General features: G+C 50.5%; 1 protein-coding gene across 1 annotated transcript; it reads left to right on the plus strand.

The window, feature by feature from the left end:
* Positions 1-30: 30 nt before the first annotated feature.
* Positions 31-27,345, plus strand: ALDH4A1 (aldehyde dehydrogenase 4 family member A1). Its single transcript, XM_074306084.1, has 15 exons — positions 31-186; positions 6,223-6,316; positions 14,171-14,263; positions 15,691-15,738; positions 16,013-16,168; positions 17,703-17,852; positions 17,935-18,009; positions 19,040-19,227; positions 20,562-20,635; positions 21,358-21,554; positions 22,134-22,181; positions 22,467-22,619; positions 23,719-23,840; positions 24,488-24,606; positions 25,171-27,345. Exons 1-15 carry the CDS (start codon positions 128-130, stop codon positions 25,281-25,283), a joined length of 1,689 nt encoding a protein of 562 aa, XP_074162185.1. The 5' UTR covers positions 31-127; the 3' UTR covers positions 25,284-27,345.

Consider the following 27,345-nt stretch of genomic DNA (forward strand, 5'->3'; position numbering starts at 1 on the left):
CTCCTCTCTGTCGGTGGTGCGGGCCGGGCGGGGCCGCGCGGGGCTCGGGGCGCTGGGGCTTTAGAGGCTTCCCGCTGCGGCTTCTGCTCGGGCCGTTTCCGTCGCTCAGACTCGGGAGAGACTCAACATGCTGCCGCTGCTGCCCCGGCTCCGCCGCGCCCTGCTCTCCGGCCCCTGGCAGGCGGGGTGAGTGTGCGGCCCGGACGGGCAGGGACCCCGGGCTTCTCCCCGCCCCTGGGAGCCTCAGGACCCTCTCCCGCTGGACTTAGGGTACCCGCCCCTCGAAATCTCAGGATCCTCTTCTCCCCCCTCAGGACCCCTCTCCTACTGGAGTCTTAGAGCCCTCTTTTCCCCCTCAGGACCCCTTCCCCTCTGCAGGTTAGCAGCTGGAGTTTCAGGACCCCTCCCCTTTTGTACCCTCAGGATCTCCCTTTTAGAACCTCGGGATCGTCTCCCTTTTAATCTCTCTTCTAGGCCCCGCCCCAAACCCCACCAACTGTAGTTTCCCCTTCTCTCCATCTCCTGGACCCTTTACCTTCATTGGCTCTCTCGGGGCCATCCCCCCAGTGGGATCCTGAGACCCTTCCCTCTCAGGAGCTCCCCGAAGCATCCCCACACGCTCACTCACTCCTTTCCTTCCTGTGTTTCTCTCCCACCCGATGGATCCTTGGGTAGGCGGTTCTAATCTGGGCTTTTTCAAACTTGGTTTAAAAAATATCTTGGACACCTTTGGCGCGCCTGATTTCCTTTGTAATCCTTTGCATTTAAAAACACCCGCAGTCTTCACTGGATGGTCAGAGGGTCCATGACAAAACTGGCTAAGGAAGCGTCCTTGGAGTTTCAGAGGGACCCCCCTCATCCCAGCCTGCTTTTCCTTAGGGAGTAGTTTCTTCCCGCCCCTGAATGTTTTAAGAGTCACCCCTACTTGTCAGATCCCTTATTTCCCCCCACTCTCCTCCCATCAAGAAATTCCTTTAGAGCCTTCCTCTAGAAAACCTTCTGGGTCTGGATTTTTTCCCTCTGAGATCGAAGGCTAGCCCGGCTGGGTGCCCACGCCCCCAAATGGAATCCTCTCTCCCCAGTGGGACTTGGGCTCTGAGCCTTTGTTTAACCTGGACCCTATTTCTGGTGCATCCATTTTTCTCAGTTACCACAAACATTAGAGCCATTCCTTCCACCCTCTAGCCGTCTCTGTCATCTTTCCCCTCCCTTTGGACTCTTCTCTTTCAGGTCAGTCCCCTCCTGTCCGGAAGGCCACAGTGCTGAGTTGTTGCCTCCGAGTTAATCAGTGTCTCTGCTTCCTATGAGAACCAGAGCAGCTGCTCCAGGCCCACACTCCCTCTGTGGGCCTCAGTTTTCCCAATCTGTAGAATGATTAGAGTTGGAAGGGAGAGCTCTTTGCATCGAACTTCCTCATTTTACAGGTTTTTGGTCCCGTAAGATTAAGTGAATTATCTGGTGTTACAAGGGAATTAGGGAACAGAACTGGGTTTTGAACAAAAACTCCTCTGCAAATCTTTAGCTTTTCCCACTACCCCAAGGGCTTGAGTGATAACATTTATATGGCTTTTTGAAGCTCTACTTAGGCTGTTGCCTCAAGTGATATACATAATATACATTTCTTAATCCTCCCAGTAACCCTGGAGTCCTTTACTATTTAAGAATCTGAAGCTGAGAGCCTATAAAGACTTTGCTTCCATAACTTTAAGTGTTTTGGAACCCTTTTAAGTCAAGGTACTTAACCTCTGAACTGACTTAAGCCCCTTCAACATTTTCCTTCTGCTTTCTAAGGCTGCTCCCAGACTAGGAATTCTGGGGCTAATTCATACTCATCCAGTTGCACTAAAAGTGGTTTCAAACAAATAAAACTTTCTCCTTGGCCCCTATTGCAGTAATCTTTATTGTAAGGCTTTTCCAAGTTCTGATATTCTATAATATAATAATAGTAACTAATAATGTTAATATAGAACACATGTAATACAATTATAATAATATAATTAGCTGTAATATAGTACCTATTAGGTGAAGGGCACCATACTAAGCATTTTACAATTAAGTCATTTGAACAATAACCCTGGTAGGTAGGTACTATTATTAGGCACATTTTACAGTGGAGGGAACAGGCAGGGGAGGGTTAAATGACTTGCTTAGAATCATATAGAATCTGGAGTCAGGAAAATCAGACTGATATCATGCATTCTATGAATTTGAAACATTGATTTATCTTCCAGAAGCCATTCCTTCTTGGGGTTAGAGATACTGGTGGAAATGGGGCATTGTAATTAGTCCTGTTAACAAGAGGTGCTCTGCTGGAAAGCCTGAGCAGAGAGGTAAACCCAGGACTTTGGATTCGGAGGCCCGAGTAACGCTATCTGGCTCATCCACGGTGGGAGTCTTAGATGCCAGACTCATAGAGCCTCAGTTTCCTCATCTCTAAAATGGAATGGTAGGGTCTATACTCTTTGAGTAGTTGTTTAGAGCTGGCTCCAACACTGTGCTTTGTATATAAATTCATTCATTTATTTTTATTTATGAAGCAGTTGGGGTTAAGTTTCTTGCCCATATTCACATAGCTAGTATTAAGTGTCTGATGGGATTTGAACTCCTGACTCCAGGGCTGGTACCAGCTCCATCTACTGCTACACAACCCAGCTGCCCCCTCCATGACTCATTTTTGTTAAATTGAGCTTAAAAAATGACACCTGAGAAAGAGGCCCCCTCCTCCCCCCCCCTCGAACTTTCCCCTTCTTTACTTCCCGGACACTCCTATCTTCATTCTGTTATCTCCCTGATAAGGACTGCTATGCTTAATCCCGGGCTTCGATAACAGCTACTAACTGGAAACCTAGCTTGGAAGCTGTGGGAGGCCTGATAGGATTCCAGTCAAGTCCAAGTAATCCCCTTCTTCCCCCTTCCCTCTGTATAATGAGCTTCTTCCTGAAAGTCTTCCTGCAAAGGTGAGGTGATAAATTGAGGGCAGTGTTGTGGTGGGGTATTGTTATTCAGACATGGATAGGATTAAATGAACTTTGCTCTGAAAGTCTGAATCTGAAAGAATCTGCCAGATTCTGTAGTCCACCCCCACAGAGTTCACCTGACCTTTTCTTGCCCCAATTCTGCTTCCGATGTAGGTTAAACATGTGTAATCCTTTCAAACATATTTATAAATTTTTCATCTTGTTCAAGAAAAATCAGACCCAAAAACTATGAGAAAAAAAAAAACAAAAAAAAAAAAAGGTGAAAATACTGTGCTTCTATCCACATTCAGTCTCCATAATTTTCTCTTTGGATGTGATTGACATTTTCCAAGAATGTTGGAATTGTCTTGGATCACTGTGTTGCTGAGGAGCTGAGTCTATCATAGTTGATCATCACCCTATCTTGCTGTTACTGTGTAAAATGTAAGAGGAATTTTTAAAAAGCTAAATTACAAAAAGTTCCCTTTGCCCAGCAGAAACTTTGCTTCAGAATGTTCCCCAGTGCTTCTCAAGCAGACACACAGTTTTACTTGTATTCTGTGATTTGTGAACTAAGGGGTCCAAGAAGAAAGATGGAATCAATAAGATCTGCTGATATTTTGGAGTCATTTTATGGTTTGTGGGAGTGCAGGTTCTAGAACAACCTTTTAAATTATAGATTTGAAACCAGAAAAGAGTTTAGAAAGAATTTGGTCTAGCCTCCTTGTTTTAGAGAAGAAAGTTCCCCTTGATTACTGTGTGGTTCAGAAATGGTGAGGGGTCACCATTTAATAAAAAAAAAAAAAAAAAAAAAAAAAGCTGGAGAGATCTCTAGAAGCAAAGCAAAGTTTATTATAAATTCTGGCAAGAAGGGGGTCCCACCCCTCAAGCAGACAATGAAGGGAGGAAGCACCTTCTGGGGCAGGGTTAACCCTAATCCCTAAAGCAGATACCCCCTCCCACCACTGAGCCTCATCCTCATTGTCTGAGGGTCTTACATTCTCAACTTGGGAACTACCTGAGAAATTGAACTTGACCAATAAGTACATAGTTGCCCATATTTGATTGAAATAGGAAGATAATGATGTCATGGGAGTATAGCAGGAAAGGGACTTAAGTATGCCTTTGGATCAATGCTCAGAGTCCTTCAGGCCTACTCAAACTCTGAAGTAAATGAAGACTTACTCGATTTTCACAACTGTCTTGAAAGATCTCACCTCATCTCATTCATTACCCACATAGTAAATGGCAGAGTCTGCATTCGCACTGGGCTCCTTGTACTCCAAAGCCAGCCCTCTCTGTTTAAAGAGGAAAAAGGCAGGTGACTTTTCTAAGGTGCGGCCAGGGGCTGCCTCGGGGACTGTAGGCTCCAGATGGGTCCTCAGAGATGAGTGCTGAGATCCCGGTTTGTCTCAGAAAATTCATACTCCAAGTCTCAGACGGGCATTTTTCCTTGTCCGAAGAGAGCAGTGTAGAGACTGCTTGGGGGCTCCCCGGGGTGGTCTTTCAGGGAACCCCACAGGTGCGAATCACCTTCAGGGAGTGCGTCTGGCTTCTTGGTCTCTGTCCAAGCTCATTGCAGGAGGCGCCTCCTCACAGGCTCCTCTCCTTGCTCCCCTTGCTCTTTGAACTCTCCTGCTGGCCTCTTTCCTAGGATGGTAGGACCCTCTCTCCCATCTTACTGCTGAGCTGGGCTTTTTGAGCTAATCAGTAAACTTCCTCTCTGCAGCAGCCCGAACTTGCCTCTGCCTTGTCCTGACCTGTTCTTGTAAATCTCTGCATTTGGGGGATTGTGGGCCAGTCACTTTCCCTCTGTAAATTAAAGATGATTATAACCAGGTTTTTTGGGAAAGCTGCATGAGACACATTTTGTACAGTACTTTGCAAACCTTAAAGTACTGTAAACATATGAGCCATTATGATTGCCACTGTTCTGGATAGGTGGTCCTAAGCAAACTGCTTTTCCCCTCTTGGTCCAAACTAGGATATTAGCTTAAATGTGGGCCAAGATCTGTTTCCCTTTAAGTGTCTTGTGTCCTGAGCCTCATGATGAATCCACTGCGCTGGGTTATTCCTGGGGCTGTACTCTGCCACCAATTCCCTGTCTCTTTGAGCCTCTTAGGCCGTGTCTATAAAACACAGGAGTCAGACTTGACTTTTCCTTCAGGTGGTCTGTGGTCTGTGGGCTGCGTTTTAAAGGCCCTTCTTCCCACTTGCTTATTTTGTTGAGTGGAAGGAGCCTGGCTACTGTGGGAAAAGGGCCTCCCCAGTCCTTTTCTGATTTCTTGGGAAACCAGTTCTAGTTTCTCTGCTGTTTTCCTGGCAACCCTGGCTGTAGGGCAGGGTGTGGTGGTGTAATCTCCTAGAACTCTGGAGTTGCTAGTCCAGAGACTCTCAGCAGGGATCCAGACTCTCTCTCCTGGGTCTCTGGAACAGGTCAAATGGATCATTACAAAGGCTTGACTCAAAGCCTCCTTCTAGGATTAGTATGTCCTCTGCCCTCGTCTCTTTGTGCTCCTCACAGGCACCCTGCTTTTTACTTTAGGCCCTCCTAGATGGCAAGCAATGGCTGCTCTGTCACTAGTCTGCCCTCGATGCGGTTGTCTTCTGGCAGCGTTCTAACATTGTGTGTCCTAAGGTCCCTTGTCACTCTGGTGTTTTCTGTTCTGTTCTCTTCCAGAATTTTTACCATTCTGTGACTATAAAGCCATAGGATCAAATGTTCCCGATTCCAAAGATAGCCTTGGCTCCCCATCATTTAATGCTTTACTCTCAGGCTCACACTCTCCACTCTGGGTTCCTTATTTGTCACAAAGTCCATGCGGCGTCCACCCTGTGTTGGTCAGGGGGCAGAGGATTGCAGGAACCATAGAACAGAGACTATCAAGAGATGGAAAGAACCACAGAATCCAGTAGCAAAGCTAGACAGGACCGTAGCGTGGAGAATATCAGAGCTGTGAGGGAAGGGGCACCTTTGGGTACAGACTATCAGAGTTGGGGAGAGGAGCCTTGAGAACAGAGACCTCAGAGCTGGTCCAATTCTTAGAAATCAGCTCTTTACAGATGTGGAAGTTGAGGCCCAGGGTGGTGAAATGATCTGTATGATGCTGGTAGCAGGCTGTTAGCAGAATGAGGATCCACCCCCAGGTCTCCAGCCCTGCTGCAGTTAAGTCATTAGGGTTTGGATAGGTGCCTGGACAACGGCAGGGTTCTGGGCTGATCCAGAGCAGCACTATTGATCTTATTGTCTATCCTTTTGTCTCAGGCTTCCATGGCAGCGTGCGGCCTCGGTGAAGGTGACCAATGAACCTGTCTTGGCGTTCACCCCAGGCAGCCCTGAGCGAACTGCCCTGCAGCAGGTATGTGTGTGTGTATGGGAAGTGAAGATTAAAGATAGGAGGGAGAGAAGGACGCTGCTCCCTAAATCACAATACCCCTGCGTTATGCAAACATAGGCTGTATAGGGCCAGAAGGACCCGGACTGAGCCTGATAGCAAGTCTAACATTGACTGACATGATCCAGCTCAAGTGATTACCTCTATGAGTCTGTTTTCTTATTTGCAAAAGGCTGTTGATCCTATATGCATGTCCTGCCTCATAGAATCATAGATGGAGAGCTGGAAGGAAACACCCCCTTTTATACAAACTTACACAAATGAAGAATTTTTAAACCCAGTGGTTAAGTGACTTGTCCAAGGTGGCAGAGATGGAATTTGAATCCAAATCTTCCAACTTCAAACCAAATACTCTTTCCTCTACAACCTACTGCTTTGCAAAGTCAGTGATTAGCAAAGCTTTTTCCTTATAGAATCAATAAACATAGAGGAAAATATAAACCTAACTCTCTTAACTTTAAATATGACTAGATTAAGTAGTCCTACAAAAAAAAAGTGAAAAAAGTGACAGAGTAGATAAGAAAACAAACTCCTACAGTCTGTTGCTTAAAAGAAACACATTTTTAAAACAAAGACTTGCACAAAATAAAAGATGGGAAAAAACTTACTTTATTTCAAATGGATCTAAAAAAGCAGGACTTGCTGTTATGCTACCTGACAGAGCAAAAACAACTAACCAAAAAATAAAAAGGGATAAACAAGGGAACTTCATAGCAAACCAATATCAGTAATAAACCTATTCCTTGCATTCCTTATCTAGATTTATAAGGGAAATGTTAACTGAAATATAGGAAGACATAGAGACTTTAATATCCCTCACTGTCTTGGATAAGGCCAATAACAGAAAGATAAAACCAAAGAGAAAATAGAGTAGTAATCAAATTGCTGGACAAACAAGGGTTAAAAGACTTATGGCATCTCCCAAATGGGCCAGCAAAAGATGATATAGTTTTTTTCAGATAGCGTTTTTCACTACCACATGAAACTTTTACCAAAATTGATCATCTTAGAGCACAATAGAGCATGATGGAAACAAATATAAAAAGGCAGAAATGGTTACTACTACGTCCTTTCATAAACAAAAAACACAGATCCAAATGGAGGTTTAACAATGAAATCCTAAAGTGAATCAAAGAACAAATCTTAGAAACAATAATTATGTGAAAGAAAATAATAAGGGAGAAATAATGTACAAAAATTTTGGGGATGCAACTAAATAAGTCATCAAGAAAAAGATAGTATCTCTATTAACATACTAACAAAATAAAAAAGAAAGGATTAACTAACTGAATATGCATTTTTAAAAATTAGAAAGCTAACAAATAAGCCTCAGATAAACACAAAAAAGAAAATAGTGACAGTAGAGGAAAAATAAATAAATTAGAAACAAAAAAGCCCTTTAGGAATGATAAAACTAGAAATTAATTCTTTAAAAGGACTAATACAACAGATAAACCTATAGCCAAGATGATTAAGAACAGAAAATTAAATCAATAAAATAACAAATGAGCAAGATGAAATAAAAATTATCAGAGCATATTATGTATGATTATATGCTAATGAAACTTACAACACACCTTCAAAAATATAAAATACTCAAACTATCAGAAGGCCAGATAGAGATTTTAAATAATTTAATCTCCGAGAAAAAAAATAGATCTTACTGTAAAGAAATTATGAAGAAAATGTCTCCTGATCTTGATAGATTCAATTTGTGAAATAGTTCTCAAAAATTGAGTACCCTTCAAGAATCCTTTTATGGGACAAATACTGTTCAAATAATCTAAAGCATGGAAAGATGAAACAGAAGGAAAAGTATAGGTCAACATAATTTTATAAATATTGATGCAAAATTTTTGAAGAAAATTTTGTCAGACTACATCAGTTTATCCAAAAAATCATTATGACCAAATAGGATTTATACCAGGTTTCCAAAGATGACTTGACATTAGCAAAGTAATTAACATGATTAATCATATCAAAAACCCAAATAGCCAAAATCACATCATCATTTCAGTACATGCAGCAAAAGTTTTTTGATGCTAAAAATCCTACCAAAACATAGATATAGATGATCTTTAAAAAATATAAATAGCATCTATTTAAACCAAAAGCAAGCATCATCTGCAATGGGAAAATGCCAGAACTTTTCCCAATAATAGGCATGGAGCAAAGATGCCTACTCTTCTTACATTGTTGAATGTAGTTCTGGAAATGTTATTAACAGCATTAAGACAAGACAAGAGAAGAGAATTAAAGAAATGAGTAGATAAAGAGAAAATAAATCTATCCTTATTTGGGGATCAACCTTCCAAAACACAACCAAAGACTTATATTGTTTAACTTACACAATGTTCCTTATAGAAATTAAAAAAAAAAAAAACAACCAAAAAACAATTTAAATAGCTGTAGGAATATGCAGTACTCATGGCTAGGTCATGCCAATATTATAAAAAAAGATGATACTTCCATGTTTTCAGATAGTGCTCTGGCATAAAAGAGTCCTTCCTGACAGTACTTAGGGTTCCCTTATTGACTTTTATTTTCTATAACTGGGCTTGCAGCTGCCTATTCCGGGGCAGATAAGGGCTGTCAGTAGGTAAAGTACTTGTCTGGGTACTTCATTTAAGTTTAAGGAAAGAACAGTGGGCCAGCCACAGATAGCTGTGAAATTAATCCCTTCTTGATTTTGGATCCTGAGAACAACTTGTAAAACAATGGATTTTAGTTCAATGCAAAGCTTTACTGCAAGCAGTGTGGAGGAGGAGGAAGGAGAAAGGGAAATCCAACAAACAATTCAGATATATACACTAACAATATAATTCATTAGTACAGCACTGAATTGGGAGCACAGAGACCCAAGTCCATTCAACAGAAAGGGAGTGTTCCAAGAAGGAGATGTGCTCCAAAGTACCCTTCTGAGAAGACTTTGGATGTCCTTCTTAGAGCTGGCCAAATTGCACATTGGATCAGGGCAAAGTATTATTTTAGGGAATTTATTATAGAGGAGAAAAACAAGCTGACTATAGATAAAATACTATTTTTTTTTTTTTTTTGAGGGGGATTGCATCTCAGGGAAAAAATGATCTGCTAGACAAAATATTATTTAAGGGATATAGCTAAATTAACCTTAAAAAAATAGTGTGGGTTTTTTTTGTTTGTTTGTTTGTTTTTTCATGAGTATGTTCTATAAGTTTATAGTTTTCTTACTTAAGGGGAAACTTGTGAAAACCTCAAAACCATCAGGCCTAATTTTTTTTTCAAAATATATGTGAAGACAGTTTTCAACATTCACCCTTGTAAAACCCTGTGTTGCAAATTTTTTTCTCCCTTCTTCCCACCGATTTATGTTAACCGAGTACAGTTCTTTTATGCATATTTCTTTATGCTGCACAAGAAAAATCAGATCAAAAAGGAGGGGGAGGAAGAAAACAAAAAGCAAGCAAAACACAACAAAAAAAGTGAAAATGTTATGTTGTGATCTACACTTAGTTCCCACAGTCCTCTGTCTGGGTGCACATGGCTCTCTTCATCACAAATCTATTGGAATTGGCCTGAATCATTTCATTTTTGAAAAGAGCCACATCCATCATGATTGATCATCACATAATCTTATTGTTGCTGTGTACGATATTCTCTTGGTTCTGTTCGCTTCACACACCATCAGTTCATGTAAGTCTCTTTAGGCCTTTGTGAAATCATCCTGCTGATTATTTTCTTATAGAACAATAATATTCCATTACATTCATATACCATACCTTATTCAGCCATTCCCCAATTGATGGGCATCCACTCAATTTCCAGTTTCTGGCCACTACAAAAAGGGCTGCCACAAACATTTTTGCACATGTAGATCCCTTTCCCTTTTTTATGATCTCTTTGGGATACAGAGACACTCACTGCTGGATCAAAGAGTATGCACAGTTTGGTAGCCCTTTGGACATATTTCCATATTGCTTTCCAGAATGGTTGGATCAATTCACAACTCTACCAACATGTATTGGTGTTCCATTTCTCCCACATCTTCTCCAACATTTATTATCTTTTCCTTCATCTTACAGGCTAATCTTATAACAATAGTTTTCATCCTTTCTATAAACCATAGCCTCCATTAAGGGGAAGCTGTTATTGTAGTCCCCAAACCACCAGCCCTAATCTTATAACATTCCAAAATTAATGTATACTTTTAATGCTATAACAAGGTACCAAGGGAATACTTTTTGGAACTTGATAAAATAATAACAAAATTAATTTAGAAAAATAAAAGATCTAGAATATCAAGGGAAATTATGAAAAAAAGAACAAAAGGGGAATAGCACTTATAGACCCCACACTAGATTATGAAACAGCAGTCATCAAAACATCTGGTATGGGGGCAGCTAGGTGGTGCAGTGGATAGAGCATCAGCCTTGAATTCAGGAGGACCCGAGTTCAAATCTGGTCTCAGTCACTTAACCCCAGCCTCAGGGGGGAAAAAAAAAAGAGAGAAAAAAAAAACATCTGGTATGGGTTAAAAAATAGAACAATGGAACAAACTAAATATGAAAGAATCAGAAACAGTGGAACTTAGTATCTCAATTGTTGGATAAAGTGGAAAACATAAATTACCTAAGAAAAAACTCTTTTATTTGATAAAAGCTGCTGGGAATATTGGAAATCAGTCTGGCAGAAATTAGACTTAAACCAACACCACAATAATTCTTTTTTTTTTTTTAAATAGCTTTTTATTTACAAGATATATGCATTAGTAATTTGCATGGGTAATTTTTCAGCATTGACCCTTGGAAAACCTTCTGTTCCAACTTTTCCCCTCCTTCCCCCCCACTCCTTCCCCAGATGGAGGTAGACCCATACATGTTAAATATGTTAAAGAATATCTTAAATACAATATATGTATACATATCCATACAGATTTTGCGGACTTTGAAATAGTGTACAATTAACCTGTGAAGGAAATAAAAAATGCAGGTGGACAAAAATAGAGGGATTGGGAATTCTATGTAATGGTTCATAGTCATCTCCCAGAGTTCTTTCTCTGGGTGTAGCTGGTTCAGTTCATTACGGCTCTATTGGAGCTGATTTGGTTCATCTTATTGTTGAAAATGGCCACGTCCATCAGAATTGATCATCAGATAATATTGTTGTTGTAGTATATAATGATCTCCTGCTTCTCCTCATTTCACTCAGCATCAGTTCATCTAAGTCTCTCCAGGCCTTTCTGAAATCATCCTGTTGGTCATTTCTTATAAAACAATAATATTCCATAATATTCATATACCATAATTTACCCAACCATTCTCCAATTGATGGCCATCCATTCATTTTCCAGTTTCTGGCCACTACAAGGAGGGCTGCCACACAAATTCTTGCACATATGAGTCCCTTTCCCTTCTTTAATCTCTTTGGGATACAAGCCCAGTAGTAACACTGATGGATCAAAGGGTATGCACAGTTTGATAACTTTTTGGCCATAGTTCCAAATCATTCTCCAGAATGGCTGGGTGTATTCACAATTCCACCAACCATGTATCAGTGTCCCAGTTTTCCCACATCCCCTCCAACATTCCCCATTATCACCACAATAATTCTAAGTAATTATGTGACCTTAATAATCAGATTAAGAGAAAAAAAAAAGTGAAAGAGAAGCAAATCATTTACCCCTCATTGTTATGAGAAATAGATGTGTTCTTAAGCAAGCAAAGGTTAGAGGCAATTACAAAAGATAAAATTATTAAATTTGATTACATGAAACTGCAGAACTTTTGCATAAACAACATTAATGTATCTAGGATAGTAAGGGAAGCAGTTGAATGTAAATAATCATATAAACCACATTTTATCTCTTTAGTTCTCCATCTCTTCAAAAGGGAACGGAGATAAATGTTTTCTTCTCTTTTATGGGGTCAAGTTTGGGAGCTAGTAGATTTAAAATTTAGACTTGTTAGTGGTGGCTTAGCAGAGTGCTTGATACATAGTGGAGACATAATAGATCCTTGCTGATTAATTGTGGGCTGATCAGGAGCCCTGAAGGCCCAAGCTTCCCTTACTAATAAGGAGAAATCCAGCCCAGTTAATCAAACAGTGGCTGGAGGGCAAGAGATGTTTCTCTTTTGTCTTTATGTCCCTGATATCTGGCACAGGCCTGAACAGTGTGGACTTTGGATAGATGCTTGCTGACTGATTTCCAAACTGTTGGAGCCCATTCCACATGTAAATTGAGGGAAACTGACCTAAAAATATTATAAACTAAGAATGTTCCAGAAATGGGCACTGTTATTGTTAGTCCTTACAGAAGTAAGCTGCATCCTTCTTTCTGCAATTCCCTGGTTGGGGGTGGGCAGTTAGGAGATCCCCTGTAGCCCTCAGCAACTGTGTAAGGCAGGCCCAATCGTTTCTAAGCTGGAGGGCTGCCAGCTTATCGCCAGACTTCAGGATCTGAGTTTCCCTCTTGCAGTGAATCTCTTTTTTTTGGTGAGAAGATCTGTCTTGTGCTCAAGTGGAGCTCATCCATTTCAGGGCTCCCTTCAGAGATACAGATTGCACTCTCCTCCCCTCAGTGCTGGGTCCTGGGAACCTTTCTCTGTACCCCCCTAAGTTCTTCCCAGTTAGGCTTCCCAGTGTTCTTGGAGGCTCATCTCATGCTCCTTTCTCTTAGCCTAAGCTCTTCTGACGTTTGTTGGAGACAGGATGATGAGGTTCAGCTCCCCTCGATTCCTGGTGGTCAAGGATTGACCAAAGAGGTTCGGGGTTGTGTCCCCAAATGATGAGGTTCGGCGCAGAGCAGGGAGTTGTGGGAACCCCCTTCTGGCGGCGCAGAGGTCCTTCATAAAGGAATTTATGAACCCGAAGAGCTGGACTGGCAAAAAGAAGTTTATTATTGGCATTGGGAAGTCAGCCTTTGCTATGCATGAATAGAAAGGCTGAATTCCTTGGTGGCAGGTCCTGACAGAAAGATACAAAGTTTTTAGCAGAAAAATCCTATTATAACAGAGAAAGTGAATAAGGTCTTGTTAGGGAAATAGGAGAGAGATAGAGGGAGTAACTCTGAAGGAGAATGTCATTTCTGTGGGCGGGGGTTGCAGTTTATGCCAAGGGGAGAGAGGTTCCTTGGCATGGCATGTTAGGTCTTCTGCAAGAAGGGAAGCCCAATTGAAGCCTAGGCTAGAAGCTGGAGGGAGGGGGGGGGCAGTTTGAGCTGGAATCAGAATAGAAAATCTTGGAGTGTCTCTGGGTTAATTTCCAACTCAATAGGATTAGAGGTGGTCCTGGACTCAACTAGTCCCGCTCAGATAACAATGAAAACCACTTTATCTTGATTCCCTGGGGTGGGTCTCTCTGGGGAGAGCTTCTCTGAGAGAGTTCCCAAGCTTTCCCCCAAAAGTCTGAGAGAGAGTTTCGGGGCTTCCCTCATCATTGATTGACCCTTCTAGCCCTTTACTCCTGGCCTACTTAGGCCCGTTGGGTGGAAAGTCTGGGGGCCTGAGGTTCAGGTCCTGGTCCAGCTACTAGCTTTCAGCATTTCCCTTCTTTGGGGTTCAGTTTGTAATATGAAAAATATGAAATTGATGGGGTCTCTCACACCTCTGATCTGTGTCCCCATTGACCCGGGCCTCCCTCCCCCTGGAAGATTCTGTCTGATCTCCTGATCTGTCTGGACCTAGGTGGTCCAGGACTGCCTCAGTGAGTTGTGCTTGCCACTGGTCTGAGCTGCTTTTGGGCCCACCTTTGGATCCTGCAGTTGGGAGGGAGGGGAGGGACCTGGTGCCTGGCCCAGGAAGGACGGGTTTCATCTGTTCACACTCGTGCTTCTCTGCTTAGGCCTTGAAGGACCTGAAGAATAAGACAGAAGCCATTCCATGTGTCATTGGGGATGAAGAGGTGTGGACCTCAGATGTGCGTTACCAGGTCTCGGTGAGTGCTCGTGGGCCGGGCCTGGGATGGCGGCTGGAGCTGGCCTTCTGAAGCCTTCTGAGCCGGCTCTGGCGTCTCCCTCCGAGCCCTTCTCTGTGTCTCGGGAGAGACATCGCACTGGCCTTTGCCTGGGCTAGGAGACTTCTGGTGGGATGGAGGATGCTGGTCTTGCAGCGCTCCTTGTGGCCCACAGCTTCACTTTGCAAGCCTTAGGAAAGTGGGCCATTCCTCAGTGACTCCTGAGGGAGTGAGTCTAGCTCAGCCAGGCCCGAGGATCCGCTTTGATCTTGGGTTATACTGATGTGGGGAAGAGGAGCCTGGGACAGGGAGGGGTGCTCCTGGTCATTGAGTCCTTCTGGGAAATCCCTGCAAAGGAAGCTCTCCTCCCAGGGAAGCGTCGGCAATGAATGGGCACAAGGAGCTTTTAGGTCTTGTCCATGGGCCAAGTCCTTTGAAGGCGGATACAAAGGGGAGCTACTCTCTGCCTCGAGGAGCTCGCCTTCTAATGAGCCTCTTGTGGTTAGCGTCTGCTCTGTAACCGGGCAGGGTAGGAGAAGGCTCCCGCTGCCCCAGAGCTCCGGTCTGGCCTGAGGGGGCTGGGGCATCGGCAGGGCAGCATTACCCAAGAAGTGCCTTAGACAGGGCTAGAATCGACTTAGAATTGGTGGCAGGTTTAAAATCCAAGAAAGCTTCCTGGGAGAGCCTGCTGGAGGCTGAAGCTGGGCAGTGGTTTGAGCCTGGGAGTTCCGAGCCAGGTGGGTGTCTGTCCTCAGGGTCCAGTGCCAGGACGGTGGGGAGCAGGCTGCCCGGGAAGCCCAGTTGGGAGCAGCAGGGCCAAGTTTTTGTGCTGATCAGCATAGAGTCAGGCCACCCGATGGCTGCTGCCTTTCCGGGGGGGAGAGGAGGCCGAGAATCAAACCTCCAGCCCCCAAAACAAAGTGGTAGCAAAGCTGGGATTGGAAGGACAGGCAAGGACCGAACAGGCTCCGAGATAGAGAAGGATGGTCTAGGATGCTCAGCACCTGATGCCTGCTCACAGTGGTGCCTAGTAAGTGCTCTTTGATCTGCTTCACAGTATAGAAGCGGGTCCAGTCTGCTTAAAACAGGAGACAAGCACAGCAGAGAGAGACATTTGGAACTGGAAAGGAAGGCTTGCAGGGCTCTGCTTGTCACAGAAATGGGGGAGTTTGGGGGTCATAGAGAGCTGTTTGTGGGGGTCCCTTCTCTCCCTGTCGCTTAAAGCTGCTTGAGGGTGACAAGCATGAAGTGAGCTCCTCCCATCCCCCCGGGTTCCTTCACATTCTGTGCCTGTCACTGCCATCAGGAACCATGGGAATGTCACTGGTGGTGAGATCAAGTACGCGAGATCCTCAGAATAGTGGGGACCCCGAGGGCTGTCTGTGATGGGGCGTGTTCTTTCTCTGCAGCCTTTTAACCATGGACACAAGGTGGCCAAATACTGCTATGCCGACAAGGTGGGTTCTCTGTTCTCTCGCTCTTATTCTGTCCCCCCCCGGCCCTGAACATTTGGTGTTGGAACTGGGGTAAGGACCTTTTCTGCTTCCTCTCCTGTGGGATCCTTCAGGGCAAAGGCAGCCCAATAGTGGGGGAAAGGGGACGCCTCACCTGAGGTGAGAGTCCTCCTCACCCCCCCACCTCCCGAGGGGCTTCGGTTCCTTGGGAGGGCAACAGGGTTCTTGCCCCTAACTCCAGGCGGGAGTATCACCCAGTTTCCTTTGACCTTTCCAGGCCCTCCTCAATAAAGCTATCGAGGCTGCCCTAGCTGCCCGCAAGGAGTGGGACCTGCGGCCCATCTCAGATCGGGCCCAGATCTTCTTGAAAGCCGCAGACATTCTGAGTGGCCCCCAGCGGGCGGAGGTCCTGGCCAAGACCATGGTTGGGCAGGTGAGAAATGGGCCTTTATTTGGGCCATAGAGTGGGGGAGGGGCGATGTGCTCCCAAGAATAGGCATCTCTGGCTCAAGGACAGAGAAAATGTGATTTCCTCCTCTTTTAAAATTTCTGTTGGTGCCTTTTAACTTCGATTTCATTTCTGAACATAGCCCTGTTCCTTCTGTCTGATGGTCCGTGCCTTGTTGCAAAGATTTAAAAAGAAAGGGAAAGAGTAGTTGATCACAGCGACACGCCATGGGCCTTCACCCGCACGTTTCCTCGTGGCTCATGGGCAGAAGGCGGTGACCAGCCCTTCACACCTGTGCGCCCGCCCCTCTGGCGGCACCACCCCCTCTGCCCAGAAGTTGGGGTGCTTGAGCCTCCGGGCGTATCCTAACACTTCATGGGCTTGTAGGAAGGCTTATTGATTGATTGATTCGTCGCTACCCATTGTGAGAGGGCCCCTAGACAAGGCATCCTGATGTCAGAGCTCCAAGATCCCTTCTCCCTGCCATACCTGAAATGGGAGTCTCCCCTCCCCCACCAGGGCCCTCCAACTCCAGCCCTTCCCGAAACAGGCTACCCAGGCTGCCTTGGGGCAGCTCTGACATTGAGATTTGCCTGACTCTGCCCTCCGCGCCCAAGCAGAACCAGACTAGTCCCTCAGACAACCTGAAGACAGACAGGGTGGTCCCCTGCCTCCCAAACCCAGGCCGCCGCCCCCCTCCCCCGCTTCCTTCAGGTGACTGTGAGCCCCAGAGCCGGGATGATCGTAGGGTTCTCCTATAGCCAGGTGTTGTCTGGGCGCCTTCCCCTTGTTGACGTCCTTCCTGAAAGGGATGCCCCAGAGCTAGGCCCGTCCCAGCCCTCGGTGCCGCAGGAGGTGCTTTTTGTGGGTCACGGAGGCCAAGGAGGAAGCTCCTCACACTCAGTCAGGCCCGTCACAGGCCCTTGCCCGGGCTTTCCATTCGTGGAGGACCTGCGGACCTAGACCGCACTGGCCCAGCCTCCCGGGCCCTGGCTGAGAGCTCTCAGAGAACCTTGGGTCTCTTCTTGGAGCTTCCACCTGAGGCTTCCTCGGGAAGCTGGGACATGGGGATGGGAGGCAGAGATGGACAAAGTCGCCCGCCTCTTCCCAAGTCATCGGGACCACCGGCAGGACGGAGGTGACCTTGGCGAATTTGTGCCTCTCTACGCCCCTCACGGCCGGGGCCATGGCGGATGTCCTCCTCCTCCCCGGCTGAGGGCAGCTCTGCTCCTTGGGACCCCGGGGTACCCTCGTCTGCTGAGACGGGGCCGACGCTCACGCTGGAAGGGTTATACCAAATGCGGCCTGTGCCAGCAGGGCCACGGGTGGGCGGAGCGAGCAGTATCCCCCCGGGCTTCCCTTAGGATGGACAGGAGGACGTGGCACCGGCTGTCAGCCAGTGACCTGAGCGGGTGCTCACCCGCTCCCGCCCGGAGGCACAGGAGTATTTGGGGCTGACCGTGCTCCGTGCTGGCTGTGCCGCTGAGACGCTTCTCTCACCTTGTGGGGTCCCTTCCAGGGCAAGACTGTGATCCAGGCCGAGATCGACGCCGCTGCTGAGCTCATTGACTTCTTCAGGTTCAACGCCAAGTTTGCCATGGAGCTGGAGGGCGAAGAGCTCATCAGCGTGCCTCCCAGCACCAACCGAGTGGTCTACCGAGGCCTGGAGGTAGCTCAGAGGGGGAGGAGCCGGGAGGGGGCCCCCCGCCTGCCCCCACAGCAGTGTGACCCCCCGACCCCCTCTCCCGCAGGGCTTTGTGGCAGCCGTCTCTCCCTTTAACTTCACGGCGATTGGAGGCAACCTGGCCGGGGCTCCAGCCTTGATGGTGAGTGCAGGGAGGCCGGGGCCCCTCCCCTCTGCCAGCAGGGGCCTGGGGCAGGCGGGGGCAGAAGGCCTTCTCCCGTCCCTTCTTCGGGACCAGGCTCGGTCGGCATCATCTCACAGCAGTCACTTTTGATCGCTTTCCACGAGCATTTATGGAGCTACGGTTTGTGAGCTGGGCGTGTGGCAAAGGGCAGGAGCACAGAGAAGGGCAGAGGCCGGTCCTTGTCCTTGAGGGGCTCCTAGTCTAATGGGGGGGACCACAAGAAGGAAGATCCTAGGCTTGTCCGGGCCTGGAGTCAAGAAGGCCCGAATTCAAACCACTTCGGACACGCATCAGCTGTGTGATCCTTGGCAAGTCCCGTAACTCTGCCTGCCTCCGATTCTTCATCTGGTTAAATGGAAATAATAACAGCATCTGCCTCGGCAGGTTGTTGGGGGATTAAATGAGATTTCTATAAAGTGCTTAGCACGTGCCTGGCACATAGTAGGTCTCATATAAGTGCTTATTCTTTCCCCTATTCTCTCCCCCAAAACCCCAAATGGAAACAAAGTCTACAAAAATTGGGTTAATCCAAGATTCTGTAGCGTTTTTAATGTGATTAGAATCATTCAGTAAGAATGTATTGAGGGCACTTGAAGCCAGCTAGGTCCTGGCCCTCAAGGAGCTTCAATTCTATGAGGGATGTCTAGAGAGAAGTAGGAACCAAATGGGTTGGAAGGGATTTCAGGGAAGGGTCAAGGGTGCCAGGCCCAGAGCTGGAAGGGCCTCAGGCTGGACTTCCACTTTACAGAGGAAGGGACTGAGTCTCTGAGAGGTTTTGGCCACGCCCTTTAGGGACCCAGCGCTAGGTCCTTGGGGGGAGGAGCGGGGGTCCAAGGAGGGGGGAAGGGCCGTCTGCACCTCGTGGCCAGGGGGGTCCTCAGCACAATCCCAGGGTTTATGTAGCACCTACTGGGGGCTGGGCGCGGGGGAAGCCTCGTCTCCTCCGGCCCTCACGACGGTCCTGAGACGGGGCTACGATTATCCCCAGGGCAACGTGGTGATGTGGAAGCCCAGCGACACAGCCATGCTGGCCAGCTACACCGTGTACAGAGTCCTCCGAGAGGCCGGCCTCCCTCCCAACATCATCCAGTTCGTCCCAGCCGACGGGCCCGTCTTTGGGGACACGGTCACCAGCTCGGAGCACTTCTGTGGGCTCAATTTCACCGGCAGCGTGCCGTAAGTCTGACGGGTCCGGGGAGCACAGCCAGGGAGTGGGGGGCCTCCGAGCGCGGCTGACCAGAGTCTGAGAGGATGGGCCCTGGAAGTGGGAGGGGAGGATCTGTGTCCAGAATGGGGAGGTAGCAGTGCGTGGGCCTCCTCCCTGGCCTGACTGTGTCTGGGGCACCGTGCCCACGTCTCAGTGCCCCAGGAGCGACAGCCCCCAGAAGGGCACTGGTGAGAGGGAGGGCGGTCCCAGGCACTGGGAGCAGCCTGTGGAAGGCTCTCTGCCTGTGAGATGCTCTTATGCAGATGAGGAGACTGAGGCTCAAGTTGTGACTTGAACCTCTTCCCTAGCCTCTGTTCAGGGCTTTGGGGTCCCCCAGGCACCCCTTCTTCTTGTGGCTGCTCAGTTCTCTCTGCCGTCTCCTAGTCCCTGAGCCTGGGCCTCTGCCCGTGGGTTTCCTTGGCACTGAAACTGGAGCGGTTCTCCCGGGCGAACAGGTGAAGGGCCCAGTCACCCAGCTAGAAGGTGTCTGAGACTGGCTTTGCCCTCGGCTCTTCCTGGCCCCGTGCCCGCGGCTCTCGTTGCTGGAATTTTGTGTCTCCTTTTCTTCTGTGCTTCAGGGCCTTAGTTCAGGGGTCAGTCGTGGCACTAAATGTCCTTGTCTCAGGGCAGGGGGGCTCCCCGAGCCTCAGCTAACTCTGAAATGAGGGGCTCAGACTACATCTTCAGGACCCCTGCCAGCTCTGGTTTGGCGCAGTCCGTTCTAACACCCCCTCTCTCAGATCTCTTCTGGCCCTGACGTTCTGTGATAGTCTTGCAGTCCTGGTCTCGGGCATGCCCCGCCCCCGCCGGTGCCCTCCCCTGGGGAGGATGTGCCCAGCTCCCACGGGCAGAACTGCTGAAGAGGGCTGGTTTCCAAAGTCCTCGCTTCTGCCCCCACAGGCGCCAGCCTATTAAGGAGGGGAGCAGGCAAGGCTGGCTTCTGCCATGCTTTGATGAGTGTCGGGACTCCAAGGTAGGAAAGCCATAAATTAGTATTAGGCGCTGTGTCGCCTGCGAGGAGGCGATTAGCATTTTTATTGTCTGGTGCCACTGGGGCTGGTCACACTGCAGGCCCAGGGGAGGAGGAGCCCGAGGCCTTGTGGATGCAGTGCCGGAGACCCGCTCCCCGGAGGCCCCGCTGCCATCCCCTGCCACCGAAGCCCTCGCTTCTGCCCCGGCCGCCGCTGAGCCCTGCTCTCTGAGGAGGCTCCCGGCCCGCGCCGGCCCGGCTGAGGGGCCTGCTCGCTTATCTCTAAAGCGGCAGGGCCCTTCTGTCCCGACCTTCCCCGTGTGACTCTTTCAGGACTTTTAAACATCTGTGGAAGCAGGTGGCAAACAACCTGGATCGTTATCACACCTTCCCACGTTTGGCAGGAGGTAAGGCTGCCCCTGGCTTGGCATCCCTCCCAGCTCTGACCTCCCGGGTTCTAAGGGCCCTCCCAGCTCTGACCTCCCGGGTTCTAAGGGCCCTCCCAGCTCTGACATCCTGGGTTCTAAGGGCCCTCCCAGCTCTGACCTCCCGGGTTCTAAGGGCCCTCCCAGCTCTGACCTCCCGGGTTCTAAGGGCCCTCCCGGCTCTGACCTCCCGGGTTCTAAGGGCCCTCCCAGCTCTGACATCCCGGGTTCTAAGGGCCCTCCCAGCTCTGACCTCCCGGGTTCTAAGGGCCCTCCCGGCTCTGACCTCCCGGGTTCTAAGGGCCCTCCCAGCTCTGACATCCTGGGTTCTAAGGGCCCTCCCAGCTCTGACCTCCCGGGTTCTAAGGGCCCTCCCAGCTCTGACATCCTGGGTTCTAAGGGCCCTCCCGGCTCTGACCTCCCGGGTTCTTTGAGATCTTCTCTGGTCTTTAGAAAACCTCTGTTGGGTGCCCTCCTATTAGGCCATTTTTTCCTGACAAGTGTGAGGGAAGAGTCACATGCACCAGGTCCCAGAGGCCGTGTGATACAGGGGATTTGGGTCTGCGCCTGATTGATTCCAGTCTTCATTCCCTGTGGGGCCTCTGCTCTCTCTGGCCCCTCCTTAATCTCATCTCTGACAGGACCTTGAGATCCTTCCTCTGGCTCGAGGGTCCCTCACCTTTTCTCCCCCTCCCTTTCCCCAGAGTGCGGCGGGAAGAACTTCCATTTCGTCCACAGCTCAGCAGACGTGGCCAGTGTGGTGAGCGGGACTCTGCGCTCCGCCTTCGAGTATGGCGGTCAGAAGTGTTCGGCCTGCTCCCGCCTCTATGTTCCCGACTCGCTGTGGCCCAAGATCAAAGACCAGCTCCTGCAGGAGCACAGCCGGATCCGAGTGGGAGATGTGAGCGGCCCCTCTGCCCGTGGGCTCCTGGGCTCAGGCCGCGCCTCGGGGAGCGCTTGCCCCCAGCTGGGGCTCTGCCCCTTCCCCTGGGACCTCTGGCGAGCCCCTTTGGTGGCCTCTGTCTCCTGACCTAGAAAGGCAGCCTGTGACTCGGGCCCGGGAGCTCTCAGGAGTTCCCAGCCCGTGCTCAGGGTCGTGGCGCTGAGCTCAGGCCCGGGGGGCTGGGTGTTTAACTTCCAAGGACCAGCCTCCCCCGGGGCCCAGTGGCCCCCGCGCCCTTCAGAGACGGCCCGTGTCAGGCCAGCTCGGGGAAGGACCGGCCGCGCCGTGGAGAGCTCGGCTCTTCGCAGTGCGGGCCTTTGCTTTACTCTTCTGTGCCCCAGAGCGGACATGGGAGAAAAGCTCCCCTTTTCCCCGGCCCGGGCCCCTCTGCTCCTTCTCTGGGGCTTCCGTGGGGCTGGGGCAAGCTTCCAGTGCCAGCCGCGGGCACCGGGGCGCCAGGAGGGCCGAGGCTGGGAGAGCTGCTGACCTCGGGCTCCCCAGTGACGAGTTTCTCTCCTTTCCCTTGGGCCCCTCTAGCCTGTGGAGGATTTTGGGACATTCTTCTCGGCCGTCATTGACGCCAAGGTAAGAAGCTTGTTTCAGGGCCTTGGGCAGCTTTGGGCCGGACCCGGACGTCTGTCCTGCCTTCCCGCCTCCGGCTTGGAGGGGAGGGGCGGACACATGGCCCCTGGGGAAGCTTCCAGTCTGAGGGCAGATGGTCCTAGGAGCCCTTAATCTGTGGGGGTCACGGGGCCCCCTTTGGATGGACAGAGAAAAGGACCTTTTTGTGTTACTCATCGGGTGGAGTCCTGAGAGGGCAAACAGAAAACAGCCCAGCCCCAGCCTCCCTGAACCTTTGTCTCTTCCCAGTCTTTTGGTCGCATTAAGAAGTGGCTGGAGCACGTCCGGTCCTCCCCCAACCTCAGCATCCTGGCTGGGGGTGAGTGTGATGACTCTGTGGGCTACTTTGTCCAGCCCTGCATCGTGGAGAGCAAGGACCCGAAAGACCCCATCATGAAGGAGGTGGGTAGGGGGGGCCTGGGCCTGGGGCAGCGCTCCGGATTCTTCCTGCCGTGGGGGAACTGAGGCCTCAGAGGGAAGGGGCTCAGAGGGCCTGGTCTCAGCCTGCCTTTGGTCTGCTTTTTGGCGTCCTGCTTAGTTAGTCAGAGAAGTCAGGGAGCCAGTCGTAGCCGAGGACGGAGATTCTGCCCCACAGCCCGTCCCCTCTGCAGTGAGGGGAGGGGGTGCTTGTTCTCGGCTCCTCTGGGCCAGACTCCCCGCCAGCCCTTCGTTACAGAGGAGAGCCCTGGCTCTGCTGGGACAGGATAGGGCTCCGGTGCCCCCACTGAACAAGTAGGAGGTGGACCCAAAGGAGCCAAGAGCACCGGGAAGGGACCGAGCCACAAGTCGTGTCTGCGGTCATTCCACACCCGGGGGCCTTTCTCAGGCACAGTGCGGGCGCAGGAGAAGGGGGGAAGAGCATATACCGTCTGGCACTGGAGGCCAGTTGGGAGTCAGGACTCCTGGAATCGAAAAAATGGCAGTGCTAGAACCCAGAGCCCAGGGAGGCTGGGAGGGCCCTTAGAACCCGGGAGGTCAGAGCCGGGAGGGCCCTTAGAACCCGGGAGGTCAGAGCTGGGAGGGCCCTTAGAACCCGGGATGTCAGAGCTGGGAGGGCCCTTAGAACCCAGGAGGTCAGAGCTGGGAGGGCCCTTAGAACCCGGGATGTCAGAGCTGGGAGGGCCCTTAGAACCCAGGAGGTCAGAGCTGGGAGGGCCCTTAGAACCCGGGAGGTCAGAGCTGGTTCTGTCTCTGCTTTCAGATTGTAGAATTGCATATTAGAGAAGGTTCTTGGCCAGAGTCACTCTGGATAATCTTCCAGGCAGTCTTGGGGTGGCTTTAGCCCCAGCTGTAGATGACTAAGGAGGGGGTAGATGAGATGTTTAGAGCCTCTGCCCACGGGGTTGGGCGGCTGCAGGCTGGGGTGACACGAACCTGGCTCAGGGGGATTTAGGAAAGCTTTGGGGAGCCTGGAGGCGTTGGCCTTTGCTCACCCCCCCTTCCCTCTGAGCCGGGGGTTCCCATCTCCCTCCCCCTGACCCTGCCGCCTCTTCCTTCTCAGGAGATCTTCGGGCCCATCCTGACTGTTTACGTGTACCCAGAAGGCCAGTACAAGAAGATTCTGCAGCTGGTGGACAGCACCTCCCCCTACGGCCTCACGGGGGCAGTGTTTGCTCAGGATAAGTGAGTGGGCCGGCGTGGGCCGGACCAGGACCATCTTCCCTGGGTCTGCTTGTCCGCTAGCAGAGAGTTGGCTCCGGTGCCAGACAGACCACACCCCAGCCGCCCCTCTGTCCTCCTGAGATCTTGCTCCTGGCTTTTAGAAGCCTTGAATGTCAGAGCCAGGAGGGACCCAAAGGGGGGGCTTTAGCACAGCCGAGCTCAGTGACCTCTTGTGGACGTTCTAGACTAGCTGGTCCTCTCCTGGCCCCCCCAGACCCTCCCAGACCCTCCGCTCAATGACTGCGGGAATAGCCACGAAGTGTTCTTTTACTGAGGAGGTGGGGGACTGGGAGAGGCAGTCAGGGAGTTGAAAGGGGACTCTCAGGTTGGGTGAGGGGCTGCTCCCCCTCCCCATTTCTGCAGTGAGCAGGGGACCGTTTCTTCTTCCCCTTTGGGGAAAGTTCCTCCCTCGTTGACCCTGGTTGATGGAACTGTTGTTGATTCCTGTGGCCCTGACCTCTTTTGCTTTGGCCAAAGGAAGGAGGATGGGAGGTGGCTCACTTGGGCCAGAGGATCTGTGGGGGCCCTTTGGGAGCTTCCTCCTGAGCCCCGGGCTGAAGAAGGGCCCACGTGGAGGGGCTGATTGTCCGCTTTCTTCTCCCTGGAAGGAACGTCATTCGGGAGGCCACGGATATGCTGAGGAATGCAGCCGGCAACTTTTACATCAATGACAAGTCCACGGGCTCAGTGGTGGCTCAGCAGCCCTTTGGGGGCTCCCGGGCGTCGGGTGAGTCAGAGCTGGGGGGTCCCTAGAGCCCGGGAGGTCAGAGATGGCCTTTGGAACGCGGGTCCTTTCCGACTCGGGCAGTCTCAGAAATCACGGGCAGCCTCATCTCACAGAGGAGGACGCTCGGGTCTGTAGAAGTGGTGGCCACATTGTGTGAGTGAGAGCCTTGAGCTGGGTCCAGACCCTTGGACCTTTCTGCCCTGTGCATTTGGCCTCTGGCACTGCCTCCTAAGCCTGACTAAGCATTCCTGGCTGGCCATTGTCTCATTCCGGTCTAACCCGCCCCCGTTCCAGATGTTGCCCTCCTGTTTCCGGGGTCCCCGACATTTGACCGTCCCTTCCTCTCTCCTCTTGGTTCCCCCCCTTCCCTCTCCACGCTCAGCCAGTCCCTCCCCATCATTTCATTCTCAGCAGACCAAGGGAAGCACCCCATGACCTCCTGACCCTCCCAGCGTGGGCTGGGCTGTGCCTGGGACCCCGGCTGGGCCTTAGTCCCCTCAGGCAGCCCCTACCCTCGATGCCTCTTGGTTCCACGTGTTCTTCTGAAAGCCTTCTCTCTTTCAGGCACAAACGACAAGCCAGGTGGCCCCCATTACCTCCTTCGCTGGACCTCACCCCAGGTCATCAAGGAGACCCACGCTCCCCTCGGGGACTGGAAGTATTCCTACATGCAGTGAGCCTTGGGGGCCCGCTCCCGTCCCTCCCAACTACTGACTACTTGTCTGCCCGCCCTGTTCCTTCTCCCGCACCTCCCTGGGGTGGGGCTCAGCCTCTTGGTGATGTCCGTGCTCGCATGCTCCCGGTGCCCGCCACTTCTCCTAGCTCAGGCCGGGGAAGCCCCCTCATGCGTGATGGATTGGGCAGCATCGGGAAGGGGACACCTGGGGATGGATTGTCCTGCTCTGCCGATGGTGTGGACGCTTTTTGCACATCCCCGTCCCACCCCCAGGGTCTTGTCTTCCGGGGCAGACGTAGACTTAACTCCTCTCACCCCTTAAGGGCTGTCAATGACTTCTCACCAGAGCCTTAAGAACCGAAGGGGAAGGCTCCCCTTTCCCTCCTGCATCTCAGAAAGTCACCTTTGACTAATGGTTCTTAGTGGGGGCGACCCACTTGCCTTGTTTCTCCCTCTTGGATCTTTTGCTCTCGGGTATGGAATGTGTTTCTCTGTTGGTAAATGTAGAGCCTCCTTCCTCACTCTCTGTCGGCCCTTTCCTAGTCTACCTCCAGCCCAGTCTGATGGGGCCAGGGCCCGGGATCTGCCCTCTCGGGCGCTTTGGTGGCTGGGTGGGTGCAGACTAGGAAATAAGGGGTTCAGCTGGCTTCCTCCTCCTTCCTTATCTCTCCTGTGGTTTGGTGGTGAGGGCGGGAGGGACAGGGCCTGTGGGGGTGCAGTCTTGTGCCCCCTCTCTTGGTGGCTGGAGTTTAGCTCGGGTCCCTTGGGCTCCCGGGGGCAGCCCTTCCAAGGATGCCAGGTTCCAGCCACCTCTGGCCCTGAAGCGTGCTTACCCCTGGGGATGGAGACGCCTGTAATGTGCCTATGGGGAGTTGGCCCAACCCCTTGGGCTCCCACTTGGATGCCCGCTGCCCTTGGAATGCCCTGACTTCCAAATGCAGGCACTCGGGCGAGCCTGGGGACGGCGCTTCCGTCTCTCTGTGCCTTGGTTTCCTCACCAGACAGTTACCTAGCTAGCCTGGATCCACCCGACACAGCCAGTGTGTCCCCCACTTGGTTCCCACGAGAGGTCAGAGTGGGGTCCTGATTGGGCTTTTGGGCTACTTTGGTCCTGGGAGTCAACAGAACTCCTCCGGAGGCTGAGAACACAGCGTCCTTGTTGGCCATTTGCTCTGGGATCGCTTCCCTAGCACAAGTCAGCCTGCGGTTCACGCTGGTCCCGGGGAGAGGGGGCTCCTGCGGTTTTTGCTTCAGGCCTGGGGGTGTTTTTGTGAGAGAGAGAGAGAGAGAGAGTGGGAGAAGAGCCTTGGCTTGGTTCTGGACTGTGGCTTGGGCCTGGGTTTGTGCTGGATGCTGCCGCCGCCTACTACAATCTGGGTGTTTGAGAGCCCTTCTGGGGGCGAGCACTTCTGAGGCAGAGCTGCCCGCCCCCTCAGGGCTGGCGCTGGGGCTTAGATGATGAGACAAGCACCTGCTGGGTCACAGAGAAAGGCCCCTGCCCTGTGGGAGTGAGCTCTGGGGGCCCCGCCGTTCAGTCATCTCCCATGCCAGCCATTCTTCCCTTCAGCCCGCTCCTTGTCTGTGGTGGGCCACTAGCGTGGCTTCAGGGTCACGCAGCCGAGCAGGAACCTTTTGGACAGTGTAGGACTCAGAACCGGGCCGAGAGAGTTATGTTATTGTAGACTTTAAAACATCCTAGTAACATTTTTATTTATTTATCATACCTAGACATTACGGTCACATTGTCACACAATCCAAAACTGCTGTGAAAGGCTTAGGACAAACACTGCTGACCAGACCAGAGAGAGAACTGGCTGTGTCTGAATACAAACCCAAGCATAATTTTTTTCTTGAAGATGTTTGGGGAGGCGGATGGGGTGTAGACCTATATTTTCCTTTGCAACGTAACTTTTATGGAATTGTTTTGTACAACTTCACACGGGCCTTCTCAATGCAGGGGGTGAGGAGGGACAGAATCTGGAACTCAAAATTTTAAAAACATGTAAACAATACGGTTTGACATGTACCTGGGAAAAATAAAAATGTTTAAAAAACACATAAAA

This window comes from Sminthopsis crassicaudata, chromosome 3, assembly GCF_048593235.1.
Source record: "Sminthopsis crassicaudata isolate SCR6 chromosome 3, ASM4859323v1, whole genome shotgun sequence".
In the NCBI taxonomy this organism is placed as follows: domain Eukaryota; kingdom Metazoa; phylum Chordata; class Mammalia; order Dasyuromorphia; family Dasyuridae; genus Sminthopsis; species Sminthopsis crassicaudata.